Raw genomic sequence first — 27,633 nt, 5'->3', positions numbered from 1 at the left:
ATGTGATCTACGCATGACGATCCAATGCTTGTTCAGCGTCGAGTGTTGCTTCAAGGTGATCTCTCACACGTTCTGTAGGCAAAACGCAAATACACCTCTCCAGTTTTTGCACTTCATCAGGTCTTCTTTTTCTTGGCAGCTGTTATTTTCCTTTTTCAGTCTTTGGCAAAGCTGCTTCTATGAGCGGTTGCAGAAATTCGCTCGACGAATTTGGCGCTTCTTCCAACAACGGGAATGCCGGCCGTCTAGCATTACAGCTTTGTAGCTTTTGATTGCTTTTAATTTATGTGCAAATATCGTCTTAACTGGGGACGTGGTGCATATTCAGGAATTCGTTCCATCGGGGAACTTAGAAGATGTCAGTTGCACGTTGCTGTCGAATACATCGATTACAACCAAAGCTAAATTTCCCTTCTATCTTCTAAGCTGCTCTTAATGCGAGATCAGCAGAAAACCGTGTATATCTTTCACCGGGTGTTATTTTGCGCTTTGGACACCAGTAAAGTCTTTATTTATTCTACGTAGGGTTCTGCAGTTGCACCTATTTCCGACTTCTTCTGCGTCTTGAGCCAAAGCGCTGATATAATTGAGGTTATCATGTCTTACGCAATGTTGAACTTATTTTATCTGTAATTATTTGATAAACAATATAAACATAAATTGTATCAATTTAAATTCCGATCAAAGCTATTAGGATGAAATTAAAGTGGCTCAAAAGTTCATTATGCAATTGATCCTTAGACTCTTTATGACTTTATCTTCGATAACATCAGCCCACCATCTTACTAGAGAGGCGGTACAATTCTACTTTGTTAATCTTTATTTCTTCATACATGGTTTTTTTTTCAATCCAATACTTGAGCTTTTTATATTATTATAGCATTATACAAATTGCGACTGCTTTATGCAATTTGTAGTCAGTTCTTGTCAATCTTAGCTTACCTCTTTTTTAAATTTTTTTTAAACGTTTTAAACTATTAAAACCCATATTATTATTATTTGTTTTTGCTGAGAATGCATTTTGAATAATAAATTCTTTGTGGAATAATAATAATTGTTCTATAGATTTCATAACAAAGGAAAAGGTGTTGGTTTTGTTTTATTGAAAAAAAATAAGCACTGACATTTTATTTTTTCTTTGATTTTGGCTCAAATCCAGATAAGATTTTATATAAAAAGTCAAAAGACAAAGAAATTAATATTTAAATATTTCTAAGACGAAGGCGTAGGTGGTAACGCCTTTGGCATCATCAATTTAGATTGCAAAAGCTATTGTTTTCTGATTTTACTTTTTCGATGAATTACTTTCAAATCCCGATTCGCAAATTGTGTCTTCAAAGGTGTGAAAATGGATGACTTCATTGTTATAATAATTTATTTAAAATATCAGAATTCGCAAATCTGTAGTTTTAAAAAGGTTTCTTATAAAACTAAAATACTCAAATGAATAATGGATTAAAGAGAAATTAATGAAACATGACTATGACTGCAAGTGGGTCTTGATAAACTTAGCTCTTAAAAACTACGACTTAGATTATTTCAGAAAAAAAAACTTTAACGATTTTAAAAGATGAGTTTGCTTTAAGCACGAATATTTTAATTGTTAAAGTTAATTTGACAAATTTAAACAAAGAAATTAGCAAAAATACAATCTGATTAAAAAAAAGTGAGTATACACCCAAGTGTACCACCGAAACCATCTTTTAAGCAACTTCTTCTTAAGTTAAGTTATTTGTTTGAAACTTCATATAAATCTTTCTCTGGTGTACCTTGATCTTTAATGAGTTTAATTGCGTCGTAAGTATTCATGAGAGAAATTTATTGTATATAGGTCTTCATATTTAGAAGAACAGCAAAATTTCCAATAAGAGGTTTCATTTTGATAAGTCCCTTATTTGGGCAGCTTATAGTTTCAGAGTTGTAATTTTCTTACGAGAAATAACTCTGCTGTTGCAATCCACTATAATTGTTACAATTCACGCAAAACTTAGTAAACATTGGAGTTATAATTCTTTTTTCTATTAAAATGAAACCTCTTATTGGAAATCTTCCAATACTGGCTACAAAAGAAACTGCATTCTTATACAATTTTTGTTTTAACTATTCTCATCAACTTAACTTTTTCTAAAACTCCTATCTGATGGTGTATTTTCTAATGGACCACCCAGATAAAATATAAACTGCCAAAGCGCATTCAATTAACAAAGACAAAGACTACCATCTACTTACAGCCATGTTAAAGTTTCCATGACCATGATGTAGAAAGCCTTAAGGTTTTTTTGTAACCCCTATACTATCGCAGATTTGTGTTAGATTAATTTTTTAACAAATTGCCATGAAACTGAAAGTAAATATTACTGACATGGATAGGATAGGTAAGGTAGTTCCGTACCCGCCTTTTATGTACCTACAAACAAAACCAAACAAACATCAATCAATTCCAAATGATATTCCATCCGCAACATATCGACATGCCATTCACTTGGGCGGGCGGCGGCGGCGCGTCCCTATGGACATCGACATTGGACTTCCACAAACAAAAAGAAAACCATACTGCATGCGATGCACGATATACCTCGATATCTCGACATACCTCATATTATATGTCGAAAGTTGAAAGTGACCAACTCATATTTGAAAGAAGTCGATTGCATGTTTCTACGGCTTGCAACTCCACAAAATTCATCCAAACAACCACATTGATTGCATCTGAAGCGGAAATTTCATGACTGTAGGAATCAACAACTTCAACAACATTCACCGCCATCCCCAGCCCAGGTAGTGTGTCAATATACAAAAACAAAATATAAACCGGCAATCAAAATCTGAAAGCACACTCCTGAGGCTCACTCACAAGCCAGCGCTGGTGAGTAGCACAGAGCTACCACCTTCTCTTCATCGCTCTAGGCCAAAAAGCCCACTGATTCAAATCAAATAAATCACAAAAAACACAACAACAAAAGCCAAAAAATAAGGCGGAGGAAAGCCTACTCCGCCTAAATCTAGGGACAAGACGAAGAGTATGTATGACTCTTGGAATCGAAAGTGTCGCATTGTCCGTCCGCTGCCGGATCGGACCGAAAACCCAAGCCATTCAACTTTCCAATTCATATTATTTTTTTGGTTAAGTGTGTAAGGAGACGGTGAGGTGGTCAGGCAGTTATGGCCTGGTTGAAGCGGACCACCTTATCGGCCCGCATTTCTCAATCAAATCAACATAATGTTGAACAGAAATAAATTGGCCAACCGTCCAGCTACAGCACAGCAGCAGCAGCAGCATCAGCGCTTCCTTTCAACTTTGGAGCTAAGCTCATTAGAAGTTCCTTCCTTTACCCAAAAGTAACCTAAGAGCTCAACAGATTTCACCCAGTTCTCTGATGGTGTATATTGTGTGAGCCATCGTTTCGTTTGTGCTTGGCGCGCTTGCGTTTCCACTTATAATGTGACGGTAGCTCGTAAAGTACCGTAACCTACGATAATTGAGTAGAGAAAGAGTAGAAATCCCGTTATTGATAATAAAGCGGTACCCACAGCATAGCAGCAGCCGGTTGCTGCAGTTGCCAGTTGCCATGCTGAATTCTGATGCTGATGCCGATGCTGCCATGCCACCGCGTCGCGTCGTCGTCGTCGTCGGTCGTAGATCGTCGCCATTGCTTCAAATGCACAACTGCATACCTAATGGCCTAATGGCCGACCGGTCGCTAGGTAGTGCAGTGAGTAGCAAGTAGTGAATAGTGAGAGCCTCGTCCATTGTACGTGACCTCAATTCCGGGCTAGACTGTGCCTGGCCTGAAAGCCTGATGGTGCTAGTTCTCTACGGCTTCCTCCCGCTCTTGACAACGAGAAAAATATTCTTCCGTTTTTGATTTATCGCCATTTGGCAGCATTGTGCTCTGCTCTGCGAGTTGTGAGAGTGAGTTATGTTTAGAAATATCTCTGGAAACCGAATCCATGGCATCTGCTCATACAGCCAGGGCTAGTATCAGCTCAGCAGTTGTTTCGGTTTTGGAATTGGAAACGTTCGTTCGTCTGTTTGTCGAATCAAGCTGCAGTTGTTCGAATTTAATGTCTGCCGTGTGCACGTTTAATGTACTTTTTAATGGCTTCATTCAATTTTCGTTAAAGGTACATTGCGCGCAGTCCCAGTCCCAGTCGCAGTTGGCTTGGTTTGGTTTTTTGGCTTGGTATCTACGACCGGCACAGAATATCGATTGATTAGAATTGTTGACCATTTTGTTCCTTGATTCGAAGACGACCAACGAAGACCTGAAATGCTGTTGGTCATAGAGCGAGTTGTGGTTAGTTGGATGGATTGGAAGCTTAATCAATGACTACGAAAGTGCCAATTTGGCGACGACTGACGACGAATTTCTACAGCGAAGACGACGATCTCAGATCGAAGTTATTTTCGTTGATTGAGATGCTTTGGATGACCAATTTAACTATGGATTTGTGTACTTTTGTTGGGTTGGCCAAGCCATCAGGCATGATGAAGCTCGGGATGATGAAGAAAAATACAAACTCTACTTACCGACGAAGAAGACGACCAACAGACGCCGCCATGCCACCATGCCGAGGAGGAGTCCGACATAGTCTTTTGTTTTTTAGCTGACTCCCATCTTGTAGAGCAATCCCAATTAGGAATGTCTTCTATAGGTACCTACAATGGTTGCGGTATTCTCGAACTACATATAACTTTACAATTGTAATAAAAGAATGTTTATGAATTTCATTTAATCATGCAATCCAGCTGCTGTTGCTGCGCTGCAGTTGCCAATGCCGTCAATTGAATTGGTCAAGACAAACATTCAGTTATTGCGAGTTTGGGTGAGTCCATTTTAATGAGAGGTTGAATTCCACAAACTAACAGAACAGAACAGAAGTTATTTATTTATAATTTGAATGAATTCGAGAATTCGAAGAACACAAAAATTATAATGATTAGATCTTGAATTTTGTAGCTTCGTAGATTTACTGAAGGTACTTTTTGAAGTTAGGAGTTTCATTTGAAATGAAATATTAGAACGTCAGTTTTTGGCAGGCTATTAAAAATATAAATCTCAAGGTATTGGTTAAATTAAATCTTAAAAGAAGCCTTGAAATTAGACTTTAAACCAACATTTTGTGTGTGTAAAGGTGGAGATATACGAAACGTATGTAGAAGATTAGATTTAAGAGGTTTTGGTCAATATGCTAAGGAACGAATCCATAGACTCTGCACATAGAAATTATTGTACTTAAAGATCCTCTTAATATTTGAATTCCTTAAAACAGATTTATAATAGTTTTTGTATAGAAAAACAATAGAGTTTTAAAAATAAAGGGAGATAGTAGATCACGTTTTTAGTTAGGCCCAATTTCTAAACATCTTCATTTGAGGAACAACTATAAACTTGAGTAAAAAAAAAACGATATTTAATATAAGCTCAGAAGTGTTTTCTGATAGTTGTTTTCTCATTCCACCTAGGCTGGCAAATCACAAGAGCAGTCTTTTCTGTACAAGAGAAGATCAGAAGAGAGCTAATAGCTATTTTAATTTGTTTTTAATAATTAGCGAACACTCAATGGGTTCTGTACTTCATAGTACGGCCGAAGTTGGGCTCAAGGGTAAACTGATGAACATTCCTAGAAGTGCGGGTATTACGGTTATTGTTTGAGGAGAGGCATGCAACTGGCTATTTCTCTAGAACATAGTCCATTAAAATAAAGGTCTAAAAGGGTGAGGCAAGAAACTTTACGTCGATGTTCAAGTGATGTAAACCAGTTGATGATGTTAATGTCACCAATTATTTTAAAAGCTCTTCTTTGAATACTGTCCAAGAGGTTTAAATAAGTTACTGGAGCACCAGCCCGGAGATGGGAGTTATATTCAAGTTTCGGACGTATAAAAGTTTTGTAGATTCAGACGGGAGAAACATTTCTTGCATCTTTTCAAAAAATCTAGACATCTTGTGGCATTTTTGGCGAGGGTATGTGATGGCTCCACAAAAAGTGGTACCTAATGCACATTCCGAGGATGTCAAAATTGTCAGTTTCGTTGATGCAAGTGCCACTCATGGATAGTGGAAAAGAGGGTTTATCTCGCTTAAATGATACAAGAAAGCATTGGATTTTCGAAACATTAAATTCCACGCTGTTTTTTATTCCCCATTGAACAATGCTGTGAAGGTGGGAATTTAATCAGCTTATCATATTTCGCCGTTACAGTTCCACATCCGAAGAGGAGGCTTGTGAGTCTGGAAACAAATGTGAAAAGCTGAGAGTGCTATCGTCAGCGAAACAATGTATTGGATTAGAACTACTAGACAGGAGATCATTTATAAAAATGGGGAAAAGGGTCGAAGACAAAAAAACCACTTGTATTGAACGGTTCGAAAGAAAATTTCTAATCCAACAAAGGAGATTCGTCAATACCAAAAGATCGTATTTATGATAAAAGAGCAAGATGCCAGACTTTATCAAATGCCTTTGAAATATCAAGTGCAATAATCTTACTTTCTCTAAAACGATGTACAAATTTCCTTCACTGTTCGGTGAGATGAACCATGAGATCACCAGTGGAACTATTGCTACGAAAGCCGTATTGCCGGTCATTAAGAAGCTTCCATTTCTCAAGATATTTCTTAAGCTGGTTATTAATCAGCGTTTCTATGACCTTAGCAGCCTTTTTTGGGATTGGCTGAACAATGCATAGGATAGATGAAAAAGCTTACTCAGTGGTTTTGCTAGCGTGGAAGAACACCTCTTCAGAATAATAGCGGGTAAACCATCCTTACCATCGGATTTATGAATGTTGAGATCTTTAAGACTTGTTGCCACCGAATAAGGTGAAGAATTCCTCAATTTTTTTACGAAATACCAAAAATTCTTTCTGCTTTTTTGACATTGCAGTATTATTCGCATTTCAGAATTCAGGTTTTCTCCAGTTGGGTTGGCTTCAAACCACCGGAAGATCATCTCTTTGCACCTCGAACCAAACCACGATTTAACCTTGGGTTTAATATTTTTGACCCTATTCGGGATAAACGTTTGCATTCCCAGATGAATCATTCTAGAAATCATATCTGCTTTAGAGTCTACGTCGCTACCAAGGAAGCAAAGCAACCAGTTAAAGATGTTGAAGAAAATATTAAGACCGTCCCAGTTGGCTTTCTCGTACAGCCAAACGGTTCTCTTTGGAGCTCTTTCTTTACCTGGATTTGTTTGACAGGAGAAATTAGCAGATATGACACTGTGGTTCGATGTGCCTAGAGTCGTCAATACACTGATTGTGTATTTATCAGGATCAGAAGTGGGAAACAAGTCAAGTGTATTTTCTGCTCGGCCGTAAACGTCTGATATACGAGTAGGCTCATTGGGTACTCACTGAGTGATACCAACCAATAGATACAAGGAAAGACTGCACAAGGTCTTTGTGGGTACAATGGTTCTCGACAATCACTCTTCACTTATTATATTCTCAAATACGGCAACTCTGAAACTCTACGAATTCACTTATGTGAAAATGTGCCTAGTCACTGAAGATAATTTTCTTTGGAAATCATCTTATGTTGCAATTTCTTGCCACTATTCTGAACAATAACTAAGCTTCAAATAGTAAAGAGGCTTTAGCTATCTAAGCGTATAAATGCAAGACTTTATGCATAATGTTTATCAACGACGAGCGTGAGAAGTGCAATTGTTGGGCACTGAATTTTGATTCGAACTTCTTTTTTTTTCAAAATAACCCAGTAATTATAATATTGACGGACAAAATTAATGTTAAAGTATAAAAAGTCCCAACTTTTCTCTTCACATTGAAATCAGAATAAGTTTCAACTTTCCCTTCCTTTAGCAATATGCACAACATCAACATCATCAATTTTCGACATAAAAACCAACCTTCAAAATCCCATTCCCACCAAAAAGGAGACGACGACATCCCATGTTCCCTTTATTTTTTCCAACCACAATCCAATCCTCTTCATTTTCGATTAAGGGCATCCCATCTCAGAAGGCCACCAGCCATTATCATATATATTCATCACAAACATGAGCACAACATGAACAAGCCAATGAATATGATACCCACAAAGCTAAACATAAAAAGTTAACTTTCAAAATCATATAAGTAATTCAGATCCAGATTTAGTTGGCTTTAGGTCCATGCATCAGACCTTTTATAAAGCCTACTCGTATGGTTTGGATGGATGCTGTTTCAAGTCCAAAATAAATTCAACTGAAATAAAAAAAGCACTGACGCTTCTCTTAGTAACCAGTTTTTGTGCCAGAAAAAGTGTCTTCGCGGCAGAAGCGATACATAAACTCGAAGTCGAAGCCGGCAATAAAGTGGGTCAACCTTTTGTTTTCTACCAATTTGGCACATCAGCTTTTTTTATTTGTCGAAATACATAATACATTTTATGCGCGTTATAAAAACAAAAATTAACATCGTGGTAAGGTGCAGTTTGAGTTTGAAAGAAGATCCAAATTCGTATACTGATTCCATTTTTATCACAACTTATCTGAGCCAGTCTCTGAGAAAAGACGAAGAAGCATCATATGGTCACGCGAAAAGCAAAGCCGTTTGTTTGTTAATTTGAGATTTGAAGATGATTTTGAATTGGGTTCGGATATAAAATGGTGGAGAAACATGGAAGCTGCTCATTAAAATAATTGTGAATAAAAATAGAGAATAACTGGGTCAGTTTTATACAACAATAAAATAACATGAATATGTAACATATTGTTATTGGGTCTTAGATGGTTACATCTTTCTTTCCGTGCTGATTTCACTGTCTATATAATTTTTCTTATAAATAGTTCTTAATGAGATAGCTAATCTGATACAAGAAAGTAGGCTTATAGACAAGGAATAAATTATATTTAAATACAAAGAAAAAAGAGTTAATTAATGTAGATTAAGTTTGATTGAAGTCTGTTTGATAATAATTGGCAGGTGCGACTTACAGCGAATTTAAAATTGGTTTTACTTGCATTCACTTGCTTAATATAGCTTAATTATCTACTTTAGCAAAACGTACTTTTTCTTCTAATAGTTGAACCTCCTTTTAAACCCTTTCTTCCTTTACTAATACAAGTCATGTCTCGTTACAAAAGGGTAAAACGTATACTAAAAACCTATTGAGTTCATGCTTAGTATAAACAAAAATAGTTAACCCGAAGACCGAAGACCCAACCGAACACCTAATCTACCTGAGTTCAACACTGCTGCCCTACGCAACGAGAGTACCAGTAACACCTTTGGTGAAGCGTTAGAACTCGCCCTGGGCCGGTATGCCGGGCGTAGAAGAGAAGTGAATACCCCTTAAAAATACTGTCATTACGACATCTGTGGCAGGAATCGGAGCTGATGGTTTGATGATGAGTTCCAACTAGAAACTGCACGCAAGAATGTTGCATACCGAGCTAAGCAAAAACCTCATCACGCGATGTGGAATACAAGAGCTCAGGGAATTTGAAAATTTATAAAGTCGAGTGTGAGCTCCTCACCAAGCGCGGAGATTCTATTAAACCGTCTTAAACATGAGAAATAAATCTGAGCACCGTTCTACTTTAATGAATCTTAAAACGGTCTGCTTACTGCAGAAGTGGAGGCTCTATTACTTCAAGAAGAAGTCCACCGCCTCAAACTAAACATACAATATTTCGAAAAAGTTAAAAATAAGCTCAATCAAACAAAGCCCCGGGAGCAGGTTGCATATCAGTCAAACTACTTAAACATGACGGGCCACCCTTACATTGAGCAATTCATGAAATCATAATGGACGCATGGGACCGTTAAAAAATGTTAGAAGAGTGGCGAAAAAGTTTCATCTGTCTTATACAAAAGAAAGGACTAATATTACGTTGTTGAGTACCGCCTCTAATCTTACAAGATCAGATAGCCCCATATGCTAAAACTATCGACAAATCGGCAACTCTACAGCACCAATCTTCGTGACAAGTTCTAGCCATATACTATCTTACGCAGATTACATCGACAAAGCTTTTAAAATCCAGAAACGTTGCCACCACTTCTAAGATGCATATAGATCATAGAACTTGGATGTTTAAAAAGTGGAACTCTGATCTCTTTTTAGCCTTGGGGTGCGCAACTGGATGGCGTCGTCGTTCGTCAGATCGCGATCAGTATAAATCGAGAGATTTTCTGTAATAGGAAAGGAACGGATCCTGGTTGTCATCTACTTGATGATGACGATGATCGTGATGAATGCGAATCTGCCCCTTACACGCACATAGTGTTATTAAAAAACAAACAAAGTTGTATGATGGTTATAATTGACTATTAGGGTCAACTTAAACATAAAATTATAAAAAAATTTTAATTTTGTTATTTTTTCTGTGTTTTTTAACACGGGACAAATGTGTCCCAGTATGCGTCAAAGGTTGCGCAAATGACCGTTTTGAATAAAACTAATATTATCAATGTAAGGTGAAATTTATTAGATAAAGTGAATCAAATAATGCATATATCAAAGGAACTGAACATTTTTTATTGAAAACAAAGAATATTTTAATGATAATCTTGGAAACAATTTCTTTCCGATGTGAAACAAAATTGTACGATGCATGTTGAACAAGTATTGTTAGTGCGATTTTCAACACGAGATTTGGCACATTGTACACACCTCTTCCTTATATTTGTTTTTACCATAATATGAGATGGCGTTCCCCTTTTTTGTAAGTTACCAATTCTTTTATTCGTCATAACTGTAGATGGTAGTGTTCTCTGACGAGACGAGAAATCAGCAATGAGGGAACGACTTATAACTTGTCGAAATTCTAGGCACGAAAGCAATGTTCCTTCAACTAGTTTGTCATCATGCAATTTGCTGTATATTATATAGGCGTTGTTCATTGCAATGTCGAGCAAATCAAAGAATAGTCTGAGATAATATTTGATTTTCGCTTTTCTATCAACTTCATAGCAAACTTTCCTTTGGTCCATCAAATCAACGCCTCCCATGTTCTTATTATATTTTACTACAACGTCGGGACATGTGACATTTATTTTCTCACCACTTCCGTGCATTCTTCTTTTCACCGTAGTAGTGGTAATTGGGGACAAGAAATTTGTCAACATAAAAACGGCTTTATTGTCCATCCATTTTATGAAGGAAATCCCTTGTGAGCTAGTTGCATATATTTGCCCTCTTTTCATCATTTTATCGGCAGGCAAATTTTTCGGAATATTCTTTCTATTTGAACGAACTGTTCCACAAGATCTTATGTTCATGTTTGCCAGTTTATGTTGCAGATTTGGAGAATTAAAAAAGTTGTCAAAATATATTTCACAACCCAAATTTTGAAGGTCGTTGCAAAGTTGTAAGACCACTGATTCTCCTAATCCAATTTCAGCAACACCTTGTTTTTTCCCAGTATACAGGTCAAACTGAAATAGATAGCCAGTCCTTGGATCACATCTGCACCACATTTTAAATCCCCATTTTACTGGTTTATTTTTGACATATTGTTTCATAATATTGTGACCTTTGAACTTAATCATATGCTCATCTATTGCTTGAGTTTTTGTGTTTGTCATAGCGTTTTGAAAACTGTCGTTGAAATGATCTAACACTGGGCGTATCTTATATGCTCTATCATATGAAGATTGACTTCTAAATGGTTCATTTGTATTGTCACTGAAATGTAGGTTCCTTCGTATTTCTTCGAAACGGTTGAGTGGCATTACGTTTGCAATGAAAGGAACTCCCATATCAGGATCTGACGACCAATAGCTGCGGAATGTAGGCAAGATGTGATATCCCATCACGTAGTTCATCCCCAGAAAGGCCTTCGCCTCTGCACTAGTGAGAGCGAAAGGTCTTCCATTTTGCAATGCGTATCGTTCCGATTCAGGTATAATAATTTCATCAAGTAATCGATCAAACTTTGCCACTGCATCGAAAATCTTCAAGGGAGTAAAATCAGTTGAAATCATAATTTCGACATGTTTATATCCTTCTTGTTCATGGAAATGGTACGGGTCATATGAGTTTTTCCTCCAGTTGAACGACGGTGTCAAACTCGTCCTTGCTTCTACTCTTTGTTGCTAGCCTTGACTTTCTTCTACGTCCTGTACATTTTCGTCAACTGTATGTGAAGAGCTCGGTTCAATTTCAACAATTGAGAGACCTGCATCTATTTCTTGGGCCAAAAACTGCTGATCTTCTTCATCTAAGACCAATGCATCCTCGTCATCACTGTTATCAGCCACTAAAACTTCAAAAATCTCATTTTCGCGTAAGGAAAATTCCCTATTCCTTCTTGAAGACATATTCTGAAACAAATGCATCAATATTTGTATTGCATTATAAGACAAATGTTCCCCCAAACTCATAAAAACTCCTATTTAGCGTAATAATGAAATGTACTAGAAAATACTCCTTTGGTGCATACTGGGACAACAGTGTCCCACTTCAATTATTCACAAAAATTCGTACACTTCTTCATTGAAAAATAAGAAAAACAGATAAAATTAATAAAATACTTACCAAAGAATAATATGATCAATCACTCACTCGCAAAAAATCAAAAAATATTATAAAAACGAAAAAATAAATCAGACGTTCAGCAGACTAAAAACTTGCAAGTTCACCGCAATTTTTTTTTTTTATATTTGACAGAAAGACTATGGTAAAGCCTTCTTTTAAGTTTACAAAAACAAACTCATAGCTTGATTTTACCGAATAACTTTTGCATAAAACTGTAAAAACTGTCGGGGACACATGTGTCCCATATGCGTGAAAGGGAACAATAACGTTAAATAGACCAAATAGGTTAGGCTGCAGGATTGAAGATAGATAGACATATGAATAGAATACTGGGCCCCATTCTTTTAACATCCTTACGATCTTAATGTCATGTTTTAATAAAATGTTCGGAATAATTTTACGAATGTAATACTTGCCATTAAGTTTCTATATTCTTCAAGTAAACATTTTAACTAAATTTAGTTAATTTAGTATAAATTAACAACCGCCTTTATTGGTGGAATTGTCATTTTTATTAAAAAAAAGCTCCAAAATTAGAATAAAGCTGCTGCTCATTCACTGTTAAAATGTTTTTTTTTGTCATATAATTGATTTCTACTAAAACCTTTTACAAATTTTCCAAATCATGAACTTTGTTGAAGTTTACGGAGGCTTAGTATTTATTGAGATTTATTTTAAGGAATTTGTGAGCAACTTAATTAAATCAAAACTTTCAAAGCAACATTTTAAACAACGTAAAAAAGCCGTATAGCCTACACGTTTTACTATCCATCCTGATCTGGATATATTCTATTATATCTTAAAAAATGATAGGTGACTCTTATCTTACGGTCTTGTTTTATGTTTGACATTATTTTACCAGTATTTCATAAACTGTTTCTCTAGTGAAACAAACACTATTTTTCCTCCAGTGTACCCTATAGTACTGTGGTACCCGTGGCAAGATGGTTAGTGCGTTGGACTGTCATGCCAGTGGTCTTGGGTTCGATCCCTGCCTATGCCATTTTAAGTCTTTTCACGGGTACTGCCTCTTGCGAGCAATTGACAAATTCTCCAAGAGTAACTCTTGTCATGAAAAAGTTCTTTCTTAAATTAGCCGTTTCGATTCAGCATATAAACTGTAGGTCCCTTCCATACCTGACAACATTACACGAACACAGGAATGGTTGAGAGTTGTAAGTCACTAGGCCCTAGTTCTCAACGGACTGTTGCGCCACCCAATTTATTTATTTATTTATTTACCCTGTAGTACGATTTCGGTTTAGATCACAGATTCATTCTTTAGCCGCACTACACGAATGTGGAATTATTTAACTGGGTCAATATTAACCTCTTTTTCCACTATCTCGCTATTTAAATCCTTTTTCGTTTTTCTCATTGCTCGCACATGTGTTTATTATTTAAAAGGAGTCCAAAACCTTTTAAGTGCTTAAAAATAAGGAACCAGAGCCTTAAGACTTTCAACTCTCAATTATTTTTGTATTCGAGTCATGTTGGATTTGTCACATCCTCGCAAAAACTAAACTTTAATTGAAAAAGGGTTTTATTGAACCCAAGACCTCTGGCATGGCAGTCCTACGCACTTACCACCACGTCACGGGTACTTTCTATCGTTTAATGAATTTTATTTTTAGCAGTTTTTTAAAAGTTCTATTGTTAGGTCTGTTTTTTGATTTGAATTAAAACCAAGCTTATTAAAAATGATTTTAAAATGAAATTTTCTAACCAATGACACTAAGTCGTGTGATTATGTCAAAAGTTTATTGTTCTTGTTAGTATCAAAAACATTATCAGCACGCACCTTTTTTAAAAAATGAAACCTTATTTATATCTTCTCTAGAGTCAAACCCAAGAGACCATGTCCATTGAAATTGAATCTTTTTGTTGTTGTTTGAAGTTCTCTTTGTCGACAACTTCTACAAACAAAATTCAGCAATTCTTCTTTTTCAGTCAACTCAACCAACCAAAAAAGTGTTGACGTTCATTATTTGGACTTTTTCTTGACAGCTTGTTAGAGAGTTTTCATTTTAGAAAAGTGATGAAGCGGTGGTGATGGTTAACTGGACATTAGTTTAGTGTCATTATAATTCAGTCAACTAACTCTTGTGGTATTTTTAAATTCAAGTTGCGTGTAAGTTCAAAATAAGTCCGACTTCACTTTTGGTTAGGGTCAAAATAATTGCCTTAAGAAGCATCAATTGAAAAATAAGATACAAAAGTCCCCACGAAACATTAACGTGACATTTGCCACTAGCAAAGATTGTAAAGAGTGTTATGCTGCAGAAATGCAGAACTCGTTACTTTTTCAAAACATACACAAAGCATAAGTCGGACCTTATGCCATACCATAGCTGTAAAAACGATTAGCCATTCAGAGCCTTACCTCGCTTCCGTCCCGAAGATGCCGTTGAGTTCATGTGAAGCTTAAGATGTATGTTAGATGGAAAATAGTAAAAATATTATCCAAAGAGATTAGAATGGTAATGCTAATCATTTGAAAACAACTTGTAACTTTGGTACTCGACGCAACGCGTGCAAACAACATCCATTCCATATTCACTATACTCGTATTTACAAGCGGGTTCTCGAAAGACAAGCTATTTTAAGGAGAGGAGCCAAGTTGGGATGGCGCGATTAATAGTCTAGAAGGTGTTGTTGCACTTACGCTAATAGGCTAAAATAATTTGCTGAATGGATTAGGCAGGCATTGATTGATTTGGAAAACACAAGAGTCGCCCAAAGTGAGCTTCTCGGTACATTCAGAGAAACAGCACCATTTTGAATGGGCTTCTTTTTATTGCAATTAAAATAAAAGATCGTGTAAAAATCATCAAATTTTAGCAAAATTAAAGGTAAAAAAACAATCAACGCTAATTCTTAGACTCTCAAGAGTTAAGTTAACATCTTTTTTTAAGAGCTTTGCCCTTTTCACATGTTTGGATCGAATTGGATTCTTTTTTTTTGGAACAAGTTTCATGTTATTTTATGGATTTTTTGTTAAAAATTTGTCTTAAAAATTTGCAAAGATCAAAGGTGTCAAAAGAGGTTTCTGACAATGTTGGCTGTAACATGTGTGTGATGTTGTTTTAGGGTGAATGGGAAAATTGAATTGACAATGTTGGCTGTAACATGTGTGTGATGTTGTTTTAGGGTGAATGGGAAAATTGATAACTGTTAATAAAATTAGTTTTATTTCTTTGGAAGTCACGACACTTCACGATTAAAACTAAGTCTTAAGTCAATATTGACGCTTTGAATTTTGAAAAGTTTAATAATTGATTAAGCGTGATTAAATATTAATATGACAAAAAATAGTTTTTTAAGGATGGTCAAAAACTTAAGCACGATTTTAGTTGTGGGTCACACTATTACGTTAAGTTTCTTGACCTTACACTTGTTTGATATTTTTTCCTCAAGTATATGACACATTTTATCATGGAGAGCATAGCTTTGAGAGTATTGAAAATATAAGTTCAAATAAAAATGCAACATGAAGAAAATCATTATCAGCGATGTGACACATCTTTGACATTAGTGGATTCTTTAGCAAGCCCCATGTAAAAGCAATGAAAATATGGTCAAGTGACTCTTGAAAAATCGATGCATCCAAAAAGAGTGACTTTTATGTAAGGCTTATGGGTAATTTTTTGAAAATGAGGTTAGCCAGATATTGATTAGTTTAGAGTTGAACAATATATGGCTCTAACAGATAGTTGTCTTTGGTTATAATTCTGGCAATTTCCCGTCCGGATCATATTAACACAGTTCGGAAAGAAGGAGTGACAAAGCATTGCTTTCAAAAGAATCTTGGGTAAGGATCATCGAACGTAAACTGTTAGGGGTTTGGATTACTGCTGCAGAAGGGAAAAAATGAGCTTGAATTCTCGTACCACATGAAAAAGGTAAAGGTTCACCGCAGTGTGCGCCGCGACAAGCGTAACTACATCAACGCATTGGCGCAAGAAGCAGAAGATGCTGCAAACAAGTGCGACAGCAGGACCATTTATACAGAAGAACCAAAGAGCTGACCGGTGCCCACAGCTCAAAGCAACACCTGATGAAAGAAGTAAACGGTGCTTTGCTAAGTTCAGTGGATGAACAGGTCAGAAGAAATAAAGAACACTTTTTCTCGTTATCAAACCGAGTATTTGCAAACAATGAGCACCCGATGCCTTCTGAAGCGCCCGAATAAACCAATCCAAGAATCTGCACCGTACCTCACATTAAAGATGAGATCGAAGCCGCAATTATATCACTTAACAACAGCAAATCTGTAGGACTTGAAGGAATGCAAGCAAAACTTCTACAAACAGCTTCAATTTCATCAAGCTTACTGTTTAACCGCTCATAAAAGAAGCCTGGACCACTGAAAGCTTCCCCGATAATTGGAAGAAGGGAATGATCGGCAAGCTCAAAAAAAAGGAAATCTTACAGAGTGAGAAAACTGGAAAGCAATTTGCGTCCTACCTGCCGTTGCCAAAATAAGGCGAAAAATCATACTCGAACGCATCAGAGAACACCTTGAGGCCGAACAAGCTGGATTCCGCCCTGGATCCTCCTGTGTTGAACACATTATCACAAAGCGGGTCATTATTAGGCATTGCGTTGAATATCGAGCACCACTACACCTGCTGTTCATCGACTTCCAAAAGGCCTTTTATATCGTTAGTTAGTAAAACTAATTGCTATTATGAAAGCAACATATTATTGATCCATGTGTCAGGTTATCAGAGGATTTTGAAATCCGTAGCGGAGTCAAACAGGGCTGCATTCTGTCTCCAATATTTTTTTAGCGGATGTATCCAATGGACTTTTACATCTTATTTTAAGTACCTGGATTACGCAGACGATATTTGCCTCCTTTCTCATAGGATCATGGATCTCCATCAAATGCAAACAAGCTGAGTCGTGGGGCTAAAAATTAATCCCGGCAAACCAAAAATGATCAGTCTCGGAACCCGACTATCCCCTCAAATAAATATTTCCTCGCAACCGGTGGAAAAAGTGGAGTGCTTTCAATACCTTGAAAGTATCGTCTCCATCGAAAGAAAAACCGAACAAGATGAAATCTGCCGCATCGGCAAAGCTAAAACGGTATTCGGCATGCTGTCGACAATTTGGAGGAATAACTTTATTAGCTTGAGGACAATGCTACGACTGTTTCGCACAAAAGTCGAATCTGTGTTTCCTTATGGGTGCAGCAGCTGGGAGTTACTGCAGCCATTACAAGAAAGCTGCAAACTTTCATGAATAGATGTCTTTGCAACATCCTGAGAATTTTCTGGCCAAACCGAACATCAAATGAGGTCTTTCCTGGAATAAAAGGTCAGGAACTAATATATTCTTTTATACGAAGGAGTAAGTGGCAATAGATTGGACATACGCTTCGTAAAGGTAACGACTTCATTGCAGGCCGAGCAGAGGAACCTGCTCACACAAGAAGAAAGAAGAGCTGGAAGACCGAGCAGCACTTGGCGCATAACAGTCGAGGCGGAATCAGCTTCACTAGGCAAGAGTTGGAGGAAGCTGAAAAATATCTCCGAAAAAGATGGCGCGTAGGCATAGTGCCCTTTAGGGGAAACGGACTTAATTAATAATCAATTTTTGACGCAAATTAATATTTTATTTTGTTTTTCTTTTTTATTAGTTTGTCAGGATTGAATTTGCAAATAGCTAGTAATTGATAAATATTAAGGAAATTGGTAATTTATATATTGAAGAGCGCTTAACAATCCAAATTTTCCAAAACTTGGATCATTTTGTTAATTTTGAATACAAATTTTAAAATTGTAAAAGTTATGATGCTTCTGGACTTTTTAAAACACTCTCGCTCAACTTCGGCATTTAAGTTTGTTCTACTGCATCGGTACTTTTTAATATCATAAAGTTAGTATTTTTATTATCAGCGAGATTAACTTTAACATGCAAAAATATTTCATATTAAACTTTTTTTTCAATTTGTCTACTGAATTAATTTTTATAGGCTTAAACTCAAAAATTTAAGATTATTACAAATTTGAACTCGCCCTGTAGTTATGGGGACTTAAAAATACTAATACATTTTATGATTTTTCTTCGAAATATTTATATTAAGAAATGTTTTATAAAATTTTACTATCCGTATAAATCTTAAATGATTAAATAAATTAAGTGTAAGTTGCCTGTTGGGTATTTAAACATTTATGTTAAGGTAAGACTATAAAATTTTCCTTCCTATATTTCAAACCATAAAAATCTATAAAAATACGTCTGCATCCACTTAAACCAAGAATTAACTTATGACGGTCATAGTTATTTTTATTACCATTTATATTGCATTAAACAATAAAAACAAAATGTGACAGATTTATAATCTGATTAATAGTAAATTATTATTTAACTCTCAATTAACACCCTCCTGCAGAAATGTGCATATAAGGTCCACAATTTTTTAAAAACTACAGAAAAAGACCTTAACATAAAATTTTATCTCACCTTATATTTGCTTTGTATCTGCGCAGTCTGCTGTAATATCCACACTTAATTCTGCTCCAACTGCTTTAGTAGGTTCAAAACCCCACCGGCAACAACAACATTAGGCAGTTAAAAACTAAAACCGATAAAGTGCACTCAGATTCAAAAATTCATACTGAACATCCGAATGCATTCAATTCAAATCGTAAAAGAATTGTTAAATAACAATAAATTTTTATATATAAAAAAAAACAAAAATTTACGCCACGTTACAATTGTAACAAAGCGACAGTAGATTGTTGTTGGAGTCGCGCAAGAATGGAACAGACATTCAAAGGTACAATTATTTATGACAATCTATATTATTAATGCAATAATCGTAAACTGACAGCGCCACTCGGTGGAGACTTGGGGCATTTAATTGCTTGGTAAAATTAAACATCAGAGACAGACGCGATGACGAACGAAAATGACGATGACCACGACGGAGACGACGACAACGACAACGACGTCGAATGAACGCGGCGGCAACAGCAATTGTTAAGACGGTGCCAATGCTCTTTTTGTTGGTGACGTTTATGTGTCATTCAAATTGAAGCTCAAATTGGGATTTAAGTTAAAAAGTGACAGATTTTTGTTTATTTTCGATTAAGTCATCCAGTTGAAGAAGTTTATGTTCTGAAAAAAAAGATAAAAATAAATTATAAAACTTTAACAATAATTTTAAAAAATTGTTATTAAAGAAAAATGGATATTACTTTATGTTTTTAGCCAATAAAGAATTTCATTTTGAAAGAAAGCCCGCTGTATGAATAGGTGTCAGTTATGAAGCTGTCATCTTTTGACATTTGACAACTACTCAAGTACTAAATATGGAACGACGTACACTTCAACAATGCATTGAAGTTATTCAATTTCAATATACAAAAATCAGCTGTTAGGTAAATTTTTGGACGTTTAATAAAAAGGTCTTAAGTCGAAACAAATGTATTTTGGGTTTTTCATTTGGTGTAACAGCATTTCTTTTGCTTGTTTTTAAAATCATATTGAGTGTTAATGTCTATGTTTACCTAAGAAGCTACATTGATAAATAGAATCTTCACATTTGATTCTTTGAAAATCCAAGAAGCATCGTTAAAAAGCCTCTCCATTTTCCAACATTTCACTTTTTGGTGCAGTTTTAGACCTAGTTTTGGAAACATGCGGAATTATTGAACCGTCGCTGTTAATATTCTAACAATCACAATTTTGGGAGCAAAGTTTCTTGGCAGAGGTATTGATAACCTTTACATTCAATTTCTTCTAATTAGTTCTAAGCTATATAAGTATCCAGTCTAGCTAGGCCAGGTACTACGTCTGATACGTTGTCCTAACAAAAAACTAGTACCCCTATATTTCTTCAGATCACTAGTACCAGAACTTAATACATCTTAAACTGCTATAGCTTTAATTTTGACACCAGGTTGGCATTTCAAATATTATTTTTGTATTTATTTAATATTTCCAGCGGTAGAAAAACTGTAGGTCTTCTCCATCCATGACAATATTACTAGAACATAAAAATGGTTTAGAGTTGTAAGCCACTAGGGCACTAGGACGCCCTAATAGCGTCACTGTTGTGTTAGCTGATTTATTAATTTTTTGAACTTTTCCACATTCGTGTTGTACGGCGAAAGAAAAAACCACTGTACAGTATGTCTGTCTGAAATTGTTCTTAAAGTGAAATGATGATCATTCATAGAAGTACGGATATTACGTTGCGATTGTTTAAGGGATATCTTGTTGCGGTGGTTAAGAGTAGCAACTGTCTCAGTTATAGAACAATCGCCTTTTATTTTTAAGAGCTCCTTTTCAAATATATTTAAAAGACTCAAGTACGTTATTGGGAAGCCATCCCAAATATGTGAAATATATTCGAGTTTTAGATGAATAAAATCATAGCCAGATTAAAGTGGTTAATAAACTTGTTACATAGCCGGAGAAAAATTAAATACTTATCAGTGTATTGGCAATGTCAAATACGTAATCACTCCACAAGAGATGGTTAGTGATCCACTTACCTTAAACTGAAAGCTGTTTGAATATTTAGAATGAAACAACAACAACTTGTGTGAGCTACCACCAAGTTCATAGGCTGGAGTTATAGCTATTTCACGGGGACCAACCCGATCATCAGACTCCTTTAGTGGTGCTTAATCGCTTTATGTTCAATTTAATTTTTGAAGAACTTTTGCCCGAGCTGGGCTTGAACAACCGATCTAGCGTGTGAAGAGCTAGTGCACTACGCACTACGCCAGCCACCGCACCCACATGAAAGTTGTAAGCCAATTACAGGTTTTTTCGTTCTATCGAACTATACTGAACCGATTAGCATTTTTCTAAGCACACACAAGTAATTGTTGTTGTTTTATTCAGGTTCCTTCTATTATCTCCTCTCTTTTTCATAAGCCAACGATTTCGATTGGATTCGTATGAGGAGGGAAGTGAGGCGAAAGAGTTGACACGGGTCAAGATTTTTAATTTTTACAATTCTAAGGAGGTTTTTATATGAAATTTTATACTCACAGTTTAAGGCAGCTGCTTGCCGAATTTACAATTGAATATTTAGAATGAAACTGTTCAGTCTCCTTGATTCAAGTAATACCGACATTTTGGGAGGGTAACGCTTTTGCAACAATAGACACCATTGAGTCTTCAAAGCATTAAATGATTTCCCATCGAACAATGCTGACAAGATCAAAATACAAATTTGCTTCGCATAAGCTGCCGTTGATAGTACACATCAGAAGGGCAAGTATAGGAATATAAAATCAAATATCAGCAAAACAATTAAGTGGGTTAGATGTTTCAGACAAAAGAACATTTATGAAAATAAGGAAGAGCGTCGGAGACAAGATTTGAACCCATCAAATTGTAATTGAACGTACAGAAAGGTAATTTCTTACCGAAAAAATATGCTTCGTCAATACCAAATACACGCAGTATCGAAAAGAAAACTTGATGCCAAATCCTATCAAATGCTTTTGAAATATCAATTGCAATAATCTTACTTTCTTCATCAGTGGCCTAATTGCAGTGAAATTACTGGCCAGTAAAAAGTTTCCGTTCTTCAAGATAGTTTTTAGCTGAAATTTGATCTCCCAGTACTCTAACAAATGTTCAAGTGCGAAAGAAGATTCTTCCTATGGAATCGTTTAATCTTTTAAGTATAGAAGGAGTCATGTCACTTATTGGCAGCATCGATTTAACAGCAAACTGTGCTTAAAGCAAATTGGCTTTATCAATCAAGCTGACGTAGGGTTGCTCATTTTTGTTTGCAAATGGCCAGAAAATTTTGCTACCTTTGGGATAAAATAGTAATTTTAGCAGAATTTCTGATCATGCAAATATTTAATGCTTCAAATATGTCTGTTACAGATCTTTCAAGCTTGATTAAACAATTTTCCTCAGTGGGATTGATTTTGTAAACCCGGAAATCAACATCTTTTAACCTTTAACAATTTCTGTACAGATCGAATCAAAGCATAAGCTTTAATTGTGTTTAAAAGATTTTAGCTTATTCGGGAAAAAATTTTGCTATCTAGAAAGAATTAAGTTTGTAACCATATCTGGAAACATTGCCTTTCAGGTACTAGGTTTCACATGGCCGCCACAGTGAAACCCCTGTTTTGAAGACGAATTCCGGCAAGCGCACACAATGAAACAACAGGCATACAAAACTGCGCTGAGCAGAAGGACCAAACCTGCTAGCGAGCTCTACGAGCAGGAGAAGGAGAGGAACACCGGCTTCTTAGATGGATAAAAATGAGCATGAGAACCTAGTGATCGAGGGGATAGATTATTGTCACAAAACCTAAAAAAAACTCGCTGTTAGTACGATCACAAGAAAATCGTAGTAGAACCGCAATCTGTGCTAGGAATATGGAAAGACAACTTTCCAAATTATATAACGGCGATGACGAACCGAATTTCGCTGTAAGGGAGATAGAACCCCACAACATAGGCGAAGCAGATCAACAATTTCACCTTCTCAACCTCGACAAAATGAAGATAACTATAATTTAAACTGAAGTCAAACATAGCTGCTATGGTTGACGACATAGATACCAAATTTTTCAAAGCAGCAGGCGATTACTTGTTTCGGAGCATGCACCAACTCATCTGCAATATATGATCGGAAGAACATGCCCGATGAGTAGAATCTCAGCATAGTTTGACTGATATATACAAAAAGAAGACCCTCTTAATTGCGCCAACTTCAGATGCATCAGCCTCCTTAACATTGCTTATAAGATCCTTTCTGCCGTATTATGTAAACGTCTGAAGCCCTTCGTCAACAAATTGATAAGTCCTTATCAGTGTGGATTCAGACCAGGAAAGTCCACTATCGACCAGATATTCACACTACGGCAAATCTTGGAAAAAACCCAGGAACTTTAAATCGATGTAAAAAAAGGTTTTAGACAAGGCAATACACTGTCATGCGACTTCTTCAATATCGTTCTGGTAAATTGTGCAAAACCTAACCGTCAACACTAGAGGCACAATCTTCCAAAGGTCCATCCAATTACTCGGATACGCAGATGATATTGACATAATTGGAAGATCAAAGCGTGATGTCAGTGGAGCGAAAGAAGCAAAAAAGATGGGTTTAGAGCAAAACCAAGTATATGCTATCATCAAAAAAGGACATTTAACAACGATGTCTTGGACAAAACGTCAGTATGGATAGCTAAAACTTTGAGGTAGTTAAGGACTTTGTCTACCTAGGCACCGCTATAAACACAGACAACGACACCAGCGCTGAAATCAAACGAAGAATAACTTTTAAAAATAGTTGATTCTTTGGACTTAGAAGTTGATTGAGAAGTAAAGTCCTCCCTCGAGCATCTAAAATCACCATGTATAAGACACTCATAAACCAGGTTCTCATTTATGGCACTGAGGCTTGGACCCTATCCAACAAAGATGAGAGCGTCTTAGGATGCTTCGAGAGAAAAATTCTTCGGGTGGTTTTTGTTCCCGTATGCATAGATGGAAAATGGAGGAGGCTGTACAGCGATACTGACCTAGTTAACAGAATTAAAGCCCAACGACTTAGATTGCTAGGTCATGAGAGCGAATGGGCACCAAAGTTCAAGCCCGGAAGGGCGGAAGGCCTTCGAATCCAATCCCGAGGGATGGTGCAGTAGAGAAAGGCCACGACTCAGGTGGCGCACGGAGGTGGGTGAAGATCTCAACCGACTTGGCGTTCGAAACTGGAGACAGCTAGCTAGGGACCGAGCTGGCTGTAGACGCATGTTGGTTTATTGTACCAGAAAATACACAGTAAAAGTAGTAAAAGCTCCCTTGTTGCTTACTAACTAGTCCTCACAATTTTAAGTGGCAAATTGATGGAACAAGGTCCTAGTACTGTGTTAAGAAATATAAGGATTCTGGGAACAAATTAGACCATAGACTTTTTTCTGTAAGACCTTTCTTGACAATCGATTTAAGACTTTAAAGATGGAATGTTATAATTGATCATGGAAAGTGACTGATATCGTTTTAAATTGTAAAATAAAGATCCGCTTATTTTTAATTTTTTTGTTAAACTTTAAATAAATAGAACTGATCGCTGTTGAACTTTTCGCTGACTATTATATTTCAATAAAAACAACGGTCATTCAGAGTCCAGTGAAGAAATGTTGTTCCTTGTCTTTGGTCATTTACCTTAAGCTCTACATTCATTTGAATTATTTACTTAAAGTCTTGAGGTTCTTGCGAGCCATGAAAAATCGACTGCCTTTATTTCTTCACTTCTACAAAGCGTCTAGAGGCTTACGGTTATCGGGGAACAGCTTTCTGAAAGTTCAGATCACAAGTCTCGATACATTGAATAATCTGATAAAAGGAAGTCTAATTCGACAGAGATGTAGCTTCAACAAAATGGGCCTTGTCAACTGTCAAAGTTCAGAAGTTTGTTTTATTCTTACAAACAAAAGATTTTCTCGTGGGAACATGTCCTTATTTTCCTATAACCCTAAAGTCTTCATTTAGTTTCATTCAAATGTATTTGCATTGATGTAAGGAAATACCATATATTATGTACATATATTTTTGTCTGTCTGCATTTTAAATTTAATGTCCTTTGTTGATTTGTGAACAACAAAATAACTATAACAAAAAATAGTGTTAAAATAATCGCGTCAATTGTGAATGTGATTTGCACAACATAAAATATAACACTTGCAATGATGTGAGCTTGCTTATTCAACTTATAAGAGTCGAAGGTAGATAAACCTTGGGTACCATACCTCTGTAACTAGATAAAATACTAGTTTCACTCGTCTGTTCCTCCGCTCTGTGTTGTCGCCGTCGTCGGCCTACGTATCCATGTTATGCTTAGACATTGGAACCATAATTCAATGTCAGAATAACACATGAGACTAAAATGCTATGTAAATTTTACATATGGTCTATCTTTTGTGTTAAATTTAAGGGAATAAAGTGGTTTAGATTTGATTTTATATGTTCATGCCCACAAGCATCACAAGCTTTATAAAGATCACCACAAGGTGCCAGCAGTAGCAAGATGCGATTGTTTTGTTAAATAAACGCAAACCATAAAAAAGCTGCATGATGTTTGAAAAATAAATTACAGTCTTGAAATACATCGATTCATTGCACTGAAAGCTCGAAATAGAGTAAAATATGTCTTCAAAAGGTTATCCTTAATTGATATCTTACTCAGCTGGCAGAAAGGTCAAAACTTCATGTCAAAGTTCAAAACCTATCCTACTTAAACGAACATCTCACCTCAAAAGTGTAAAGGAGCTGAAGTTAAAAATAACAAGTCTCATTTCGAAACACCGATATCACTTCTATTCTATCCATAAGAGATTATCAACCATTATTCCAACCACAAAACAAGCCCAAAAGGATGCCGACACATAAAAATTGAAGCCCCTTCCGCCCTTCACCCCTTCCTGAGCTCATGATGTTCTTACATCGAGGCAATCAATCACGTTCAACATTTGCATAAATCAAAACACTCACCGGATCCCTGTTTGGAATAATTATACTTTGCAGGTGCATCCACGATTCCTTCGATGAAGCAAAAAGAAAAGAAAAAGAAACCTTCAAATCGTGTGTCTGTCTTTCTGTCCCTCTGTCTTTCTGTCTGTCTGTTAGGATTACTGTACTCGTTGGTAGGTAACAAAGTAGTAGAACCTCCTTGCGAACCATTAAACCATATCCCAGCAGCGTATGTGATGTGCGCAGTGCACCTTTCATCACCTCATTCGTCCAATATAAGGTGCACTCTCTCGCCCAGCTACCGAACAACACACAACATCCTTATTCTCACCATGAAATTGAAATCTTCTCAAGCCCGACCATAACCCACCGCCGCGCTGTACCTCCTGCTCACAACATCCAGCCTGCCATCAGCCAACCGTGTTGTTCGTTGGTTGCATCGATTTTATCTGTGGAAACCCTAATGGAAGCAGAGCAGGAAATGCACAAAGTCTCTCGCTCTAGGAAGAAGATAACCAGGTTCCCCATTCACAATGTGTGCCCGAGTCTGAGTGGGTTGTGATTGGCACTACCGACCGAGGAGCTGAGCCGAAATTGCAGTGCAGTGCGGTGGTAACTCAATAGAAATGGAATCAGCAGAAAACCACACCGTGATTCCTCGCAGCTCTGTTCCTCTGCACTGATGCTGATGCTGCTGCTGCTGGTGGTTGGGCTTGAGATTGGGACTTTGCGAGAGATGGCGATGCATCATGGCTGCTGCAGCCCGATGATAGTGCAAAACAAGTTGTTGAGCCCACACACTTTCCATGAGGCTAGTTACACCAATCTCAGCCGTCTGTCTGTCCATGTTTGTTCATTTGGTGTGCCTGACATCTAGTGGCGGATTCAAAGTCGGATCGGGACGGCCGGCTCGGTGGCGGTGGCGCGGCGGAGTACAGAGCTATAAAGTTGCAGAAGAAAACCGTGCTGTTGCTGCTGCGTGAGTGTGTGATGCGGTGAGGCGATGGCGATGGCAATGGCGATGCGATGGCTGGCGGTGGCGATGACTATGAGTATGACGATGGCGGCCCGTAACAAGGTTTCATCCTCCGGTCATGAAAATCGACTCCCATCATCAGTGGAATGGTTTTAGGTTTGGTCTTGGTTACATATCGTCCTACGTATTTTTCAGTTTTCACCGCAATCCATTTCGAAAGGGTGAACCGTTTTTACTCATTTCCCCGGCCGCACTGGCTTTTGGCATTCAAAAGATGAACCTTGGCGAGCTGAAAATTCTTTTCCCCCAAAGTGCGATCATGGGATATTTATTGCTGCCCCTTACCATACCTCGCCCCGGCTGCTTTTGATTCGAAGACTCATAAATTCTATGCTTCAGTGATTTATTTTGGAGCAACAACAACAACAAAAAGTGCAACAACGACGATGTCTTGACTATGACTATGCAGCGGCAAGAGGATTACTGATCAGAATCAGGAATCGGAAATGTTAAGTTGATTAGATTATGATCGCGAGTATGTGAAGAAAAAAAAAGGAAAGGAAGTCGTACCAACCTACGACCGGCCCAAGACGACGACGACGCTTCCACTCGACGACGGGAACGTGCATAAAGCGTCGTCATTGCGGTCGTAACAAAAAGTACATCATCGCAGACAGATGAATGCGAAAT

The 27,633-nt window shown here is 36.9% G+C and overlaps 2 protein-coding genes across 3 annotated transcripts in view; both read right to left on the bottom strand.

Annotated features, from left to right (window-relative positions):
- LOC129953770 (cadherin-99C) overlaps positions 1-27,633 on the bottom strand; it is a 284,004-nt gene that overhangs the window by 206,769 nt on the left and 49,602 nt on the right. For both annotated transcript variants that reach the window (XM_056067225.1, XM_056067226.1), the window contains exon 2: positions 18,972-19,628. The gene's annotated coding sequence lies outside the window, so the exon portion shown is untranslated. The remainder of the gene's footprint in view (positions 1-18,971; positions 19,629-27,633) is intronic.
- LOC129953711 (piggyBac transposable element-derived protein 4-like) lies at positions 10,517-11,944 on the bottom strand. Its single transcript, XM_056067089.1, has one exon. It carries the CDS (start codon positions 11,942-11,944, stop codon positions 10,517-10,519), a length of 1,428 nt encoding a protein of 475 aa, XP_055923064.1.

Source organism: Eupeodes corollae, chromosome 1 (assembly GCF_945859685.1).
Source record: "Eupeodes corollae chromosome 1, idEupCoro1.1, whole genome shotgun sequence".
In the NCBI taxonomy this organism is placed as follows: Eukaryota; Metazoa; Arthropoda; class Insecta; order Diptera; family Syrphidae; genus Eupeodes; species Eupeodes corollae.
This window is presented reverse-complemented; position numbering and strand designations above follow the sequence as displayed.

Bases quoted from the DNA above. Each gene is read 5' to 3' on its own strand.
- LOC129953711 (XM_056067089.1), bottom strand. From the start codon at position 11,944: ATGATTTCAACTGATTTTACTCCCTTGAAGATTTTCGATGCAGTGGCA.